This window comes from Eptatretus burgeri, chromosome 13 (genome assembly GCF_056783735.1).
Source record: "Eptatretus burgeri isolate ZD-2024b chromosome 13, Ebu_testis_v1, whole genome shotgun sequence".
In the NCBI taxonomy this organism is placed as follows: domain Eukaryota; kingdom Metazoa; phylum Chordata; class Myxini; order Myxiniformes; family Myxinidae; genus Eptatretus; species Eptatretus burgeri.
Genome location: NC_140973.1, coordinates 46830482 through 46837220, shown reverse-complemented (window position 1 = coordinate 46837220; position 6739 = coordinate 46830482). Strand labels below are relative to the sequence as shown.

The following is a 6739-nucleotide window of genomic DNA, read 5'->3' as shown; positions in this document are numbered from 1 at the left end:
GGTTGTGGTGAAGCGGTGGTTGTGGTCGGTGGTTGATGTTGTGGTTGTGGTTGTGATCGTAATCATGGCGGTTGGTCCAAAATAAAGATAGTAAAAGAAAAACGGCTATCCTGAAGAGTCGCAGCACGCATAAATGACATGTATTCCCACTAGACAACGGGTTTGGGCCTAACTACACATGCACTTACAGAGATACCTCACCTAAGGGACCTGAATGGTGGTTTGCGAATCTGGTAACCACAACAATATATATATATATATATATATATATATATATATATATATATATATATATATATATATATATACATATATACATATACATATATATATATATACATATATATATATATACATATATATATATATATACATATATATATACATATATATATATATATACGTATATATATATATATATATATATATATGTATATATATGTATATATATATATATATATATATATATATATACATATATATACATATATATATATATACATATATATATATATATATATATATATATATATATATATATATATATATATATATATATATATATATATATATATATATATATATATATATATATATATATATATATATATATATATATATATATATATATATATATATATATATATACATATATATATGTGTGTGTGTGTGTGTGTGAAAATCAGTGCAAGTGTCAGCACAGACCAAGCAAGAGTGGACATGCCCAGCTGATTGCCATTCCACTCACCGCTCTGCTTTCTCGTTCTCCAGACATGTAACATGACCCCTGAAAGACAATGTTTTACGTTCAATAAATGACTCACCAATAGGTTGAGCTTTGCAGAACAAAGGACTGCTCACACAGTGACTGCTGTGTCATTGTGTAGAAGAGGACAATGGAAATGTGATCAGAAGCAGAGGAAGGGAGAAGAAGAAGGAAGAAATTTGAGGGTAGAGGTAGAGGGGAGTGAGAGGTCAGGAGAGGGGAGAAGTAAGACAATGGGGGTAGGGGAGGAGTAAGAGATGGGGAGAGGGGTTGGAGTGCATTTAAGACATTGGAGGTGGAGCGTGGGGCGTGGAGGAGATTGGAGCGTGGGGCGTGGAGGAGATTGGAGCGTGGGGCGTGGAGGAGATTGGAGCGTGGGGCGTGGAGGAGATTGGAGCGTGGGGCGTGGAGGAGATTGGAGCGTGGGGCGTGGAGGAGATTGGAGCGTGGGGCGTGGAGGAGATTGGAGCGTGGGGCGTGGAGGAGATTGGAGCGTGGGGCGTGGAGGAGATTGGAGCGTGGGGCGTGGAGGAGATTGGAGCGTGGGGCGTGGAGGAGAATGGAGCGTGGGGCGTGGAGGAGATTGGAGCGTGGGGCGTGGAGGAGATTGGAGCGTGGGGCGTGGAGGAGATTGGAGCGTGGGGCGTGGAGGAGATTGGAGCGTGGGGCGTGGAGGACATTGGAGCGTGGGCCGTGGAGGAGATTGGAGCGTGGGGCGTGGAGGAGATTGGCGCGTGGGGCGTGGAGGAGATTGGAGCGTGGGGCGTGGAGGAGGTTGGAGCGTGGGGCGTGGAGGAGATTGGAGCGTGGGGCGTGGAGGAGATTGGAGCGTGGGGCGTGGAGGAGATTGGAGCGTGGGGCGTGGAGGAGATTGGAGCGTGGGGCGTGGAGGGGATTGGAGCGTGGGGCAGGGAGGGGATTGGAGCGTGGGGCAGGGAGGAGATTGGAGCGTGGGGCGTGGAGGAGATTGGAGCGTGGGGCAGGAAGGAGATTGGAGCGTGGGGCAGGGAGGAGATTGGAGCGTGGGGCGTGGAGGAGATTGGAGCGTGGGGCGTGGAGGAGATTGGAGCGTGGGGCGTGGAGGAGATTGGAGCGTGGGGCGTGGAGGAGATTGGAGCGTGGGGCGTGGAGGAGATTGGAGCGTGGGGCGTGGAGGAGATTGGAGCGTGGGGCGTGGAGGAGATTGGAGCGTGGGGCGTGGAGAAGATTGGAGCGTGGGGCGTGGAGAAGATTGGAGCGTGGGGCATGGAGGAGATTGGAGCATGGGGCATGGAGGAGATTGGAGCGTGGGGCGTGGAGGAGATTGGAGCGTGAGGCATGTCGGAGATTGGAGCGTGGGTAATTGTTGTACGTCAGCAGGAGGGGAGATCAGTTGGGGAGCGCAGGTCAGTGGGGGGTGGGGGGCGTTGATCTGTATGGGAAGCAAGATCGATTGAGGGGGGGGTGGGGTTGGTGGGAGCGATGAGATGCGTGAGAGGAGGGAGGGGGTGGGGAGAGGAGGAAAGAGGAAGTGCTTGCCATATCGCATGGTTACTTTTGGGCATGATGTCAAAAGCCATGCAGGTTAGGTGAAATGTTGTGGTGTAGCACTTTAGCAGACTGCAGCATGCAATGGTCACATGATCAAATGCACATGGTGTGATGACTGACACATTGTCAGGGTATCACGCAATAAATTAAATGCCATCAACAACTATTAACTTCTTGTTATGAAAAAAGGTGCGATTCTTTAACTTGGAAGATAGATCAATGTTTGCAGGTGTATTGTTTCACAAAACAGGGCATGCACATCAAAACCACCAAACAAAGTGCCTACAAGTAGGCCCGTGTAGTAGAACGAGTGAAAAGGTAGCATGTAGGAAAGGTCAAAGGTCCAGATGTTATGGAGTGCCTTTGGTGCACAAGTTACCGTTGCTGCAATTCCTCCTCGACAGATTGCAAAAGGCTCCTTGGGTTCAACCCGGGGAGAGGAATGGAGAGCAGCGTGTTAGCAGAGTACCGTCCTGCCTGGCAAGGTGCCATAAGTTTCTCGGAAGTCAAGTGTATTAGTGTGAAGGCTCGTCATTTGGCAGAATGTGTTAGTGAGCAGAGGAAAGTAGGGCGAGGAGGAAGGGAAGAGGAGCAAATAACACTGTTTGGGAAGGAATAAGAAAATTTGCAAAAAATACCAAAGATGAGATGTGCAACACAACAGTTGTAGATGGCAGGGTTAGCTTTAACAGAGAAGATAAAAATAAAACTGATCAAAACTATGAACAAAGGGAAATAATAATCAGAAAGTGAGTGACGGGTGAAAAGCAGGAAGGAATGGCGCATATGAAAAATAATACTCCTTCACAAATGTGGAGAACAGGACTTGGGAAATCTGAGACGTCAAAGTGTAGAAAGTGGAAAACTCTTTATAGATTACATGGTGCAGTCAATTGTCTTACAAAATATGGACTGTTTCACAAAGTAGAAAGAAAAAGCCTCCATACAAAACTGCAACGACAAAAACTAGATGCTGCCACCAACATATACTCACCTGTAATTCCAACAGGAGGAATTTCTCCTTGCTTTGAGAGAAAGGAATCATTTCGTCCTCGTCACAAACCAAATTCAAGTTAGCCACCTTCATATATTCGTCCCCTCATTCTTCCAATTGTGGTATCGTCTCCCGACATCTGTTGTCTTGTTTCCCTCACTTCAGTCTTTCCAATGTGTTGCCCATAACTACCTCATGTACACATGCACAATCTCTTCTACACACACCCATCTTTTCCCATTCTCCAGGCCATTGTTACTCGTTTTGGGGTTATTCCTCTTTTCTTCTGTGTATCTCCATCTCGGCCATACCCTATGAAGGTTTGTGAACCTGCTGCCCTTTGCCGTTCAAACGTGTGTGTGTGTGTGTGTGTGTGTGTGTGTGTGTGTGTGTGTGTGTGTGTGTAATGTAATACATATATATATATATATATATATATATATATATATATATATATATATATATATATATATATATATATATATATATATATATATATATATATATATATAGTAGACTACGCGCAAGTCGGCAGCGTGTAACTCGTCACTTCGCCTAAGTCGGCAGCGTCAAAAAGTCCCAAATTTATCTAATGTTAAATCCATTTGAATAAAGTCTGTAAGTAGTCATCTCTTAGTCGCCACTTCGTCTAAGTCGTCAGATGTTGTCCGTTCCTGCGTAAGGGAAACTCAAGTAAATTACCACACCTAACTCATCACATGGAACTGCTGCGTCGTGAGAAGCCAGATTTCATGGAATCGTGATGCTCGATCATTGGTTTACACCGCCAGTGATAGGCTATTTATAACTGCACTGCGTTCAGCTCAGTCAGTGCACCGTCCCACATGCATCTGAAGAGGTAGGCAGGCTGTGCAATGCAGTCTGGTGAAGGAGTAAAGGATCGATCAAGCTTCGTGGTGAAGTCCGATCATGGTTTTATATTAGGTTGTTTTGTACATCACCACACTCACCTACACATAGGCATTGAGTGGTAGTCATCACCACGATGACTGTGTGTCATGTAATTTGTCGATGATATACGAGTTTTCTTCCGTATGAAAACTCATTTCACATTCATTCCAATTAATGAATTCCAACAGCAATTCATTCCACATTTGTCGATGGTGATATACCATCACCGATGGTATACGAGTTGTCATACAGTTGTTCATTATCTTTACTTTTGATAAACTGATTCATGAATTCCATCTTTGCTTGATCACTTTCCAACTCACCAATGAACCCCCACCTATGCACCGAGGATTGTGTTTCCCTTTTGGTACAATAGCCGGCTTAGAGATTGTTGCGCCCTCTCACACGTACGTGTCCAGGCCACGCGCGACTTCATCCTTCACCCCACAGTCATGAACGTTCACATATGCGTAAGTCGTCACTTTTTTCTCGGTACCGATGGTGACGACTTACGAGTAGTCTACTGTATGTATGTATGTATATATATATATATATATATATATATATATATATATATATATATATATATATATATATATATATATATGTAGTAACATAGGCTATAAGATCGCATCATTTGTTAATCAATAGCGGCAATCTACCCAAAGGGGCAGGTGTAGAAAGCAGGAACCCAAACCTTCCCCTGAACAAGCACAATGAATAGAAATATTACAAGTCTAGTTGACTGAATAAATTAGAAATGAAACAACACAAACACGTACAAAATGTTTGTGAAAACAGAACGAGTGTGAAAATATACAAGGAAAATATACAATGGAAAGGAACATACTTGCTGTTCCCAGCCTCCCCTGGGGCGACCTTCCAACTGGACTCAAACTCGTTCTCTTGCACATCCTGAGAGAGGTGGTGAGAGAAAAACTTTATTGCAGCTTTCCAACCACAGGTGATCAACACCAGACGATTTATAAATGCATTTTAGAGGAATTGCCAATAGGGTGGTAGTGGTAAAGGTGCTGTATTGGTGCCATCGAGGTTGTCGGCTCAAATCCAACTGATAATAGCAGTACCGAGGAATCAAATTCTAACTATATGAAAAACTAGCAGGGGTACCCGGCATTGCCTGGTCTATTTTTTTGTGGAGGCATTAAACACTTCCCTCCACCTACAAGGGAAGAGAGGTTTATCAAGTGAATAAAGAAATGGGGTCAGGGATCATTTAATATTAGTTTTCATATTGCTGCAAAGGCTTAGCTTGAAATCCCCCCCACCACCCCCCAAAAAAATCCAACTTATTTTTTCAAATTAAAAAAAAAAATTTTTTTCTTCATCTTAAACACTCCAGGCACTCACTGATGAACCTCTGAAAGTTTGACGAAGATCCGTTCAGCCATCTCTGAGAAAATGGTGACAGACAGGAAGATGGAATATAGAATAGAATAGAAGAATAGAATATATAGAATAGAATAGAATATATAGAATAGAATCCAAATCTTGTAGAATAGAAGAAGATGATCTGATCTCAAATGAATTACCAGGTCGCTCTCAGGTTTTATTTTGTTAACCGTTTAATGATAAAAGCATGTAAACTGCTGTGGAAAGCAAAGTAAAGCTGACATTCCAGGCATTAACCATTCCATTTCAAAAAGCATGACTGGATTAAAACCACGTTGGCTAATTAATGACCTTCAGGGAGGGGTTGGTTGCCTGCCTCACCTCGTCTGGCATGCGTGTGTTGTTCGTACACACTTCATGGTCGAGTATGCTGTTTCAGTGCAAGGTTGGATCCAGATGAAATTACACCATCTCCATTCCAGAAAATGGTCAAATTACATGATTAAAATAAAAAAAAAAATCTTACAAGTGCTTGCTATTTTATTTCAAATAAAATAATGAAATTTGATTACTTTGAAAAAACTATCACTGCATTCAATTTTTTTTAATCGAATAATATTAGTTGAAAATTAAAAAGGAAAACCGGAAATACGTCACCGAGAGGCTTGTCATTAAAGATGACAGGCTGGTGGTTGATTTGAGTGCAAAGTTTGTTCGAGTTTGGAGTTCAAATGCAAAAATAAAACTAGGGCGTTCATAGAACACCTTATGAACATAGAACACCCCTGTTCATAGAACACCCCTGTTTTTGTTCATAGAACATTTGAAATCAACTTGTTGCTCGATTATAAACCGACGTATGTAGACAGACAGACAGACAGACAGACGTGAACCAATTGCTTAATCCCACTTTTCGCTTCATGTGCGTGGGGTAACAAACAGAGGTGAGGGTAAGTTGATTTAATTATTACATTATTTGCCTTTCATCGAGATTAGATGAGGTTTGGTAAGTGAATTGCTCTGATGCATTGTGCAGCTCATGTGGTGGTGCTGTTATATACCGAGTAAATATCGGGGTTTTTTCGACACTGTCAGTCTGGAAGGCTGGGTCTGCCACAGCAGGGCAACTTGGGATGGATGCAAAAACACTGCTGATGCAGAGACAACACTATCCACATCAACAC

The 6739-nt window shown here is 42.8% G+C and overlaps 1 protein-coding gene across 6 annotated transcripts in view; it reads right to left on the bottom strand.

Annotated features, from left to right (window-relative positions):
- LOC147014406 (mitogen-activated protein kinase kinase kinase kinase 3-like) overlaps positions 1-6739 on the bottom strand; it is a 187297-nt gene that overhangs the window by 59762 nt on the left and 120796 nt on the right. For 3 of the 6 annotated variants that reach the window (XM_085852325.1, XM_085852328.1, XM_085852331.1), the window contains 3 exons: positions 5053-5117; positions 2676-2714; positions 749-787 (listed from right to left, as the gene is read on the bottom strand). In XM_085852325.1, coding sequence (XP_085708451.1) covers positions 749-787; positions 2676-2714; positions 5053-5117 — 143 coding nt within the window. The remainder of the gene's footprint in view (positions 1-748; positions 788-2675; positions 2715-5052; positions 5118-6739) is intronic. The other 3 variants (XM_085852326.1, XM_085852330.1, XM_085852329.1) reach the window with 2 other exon arrangements.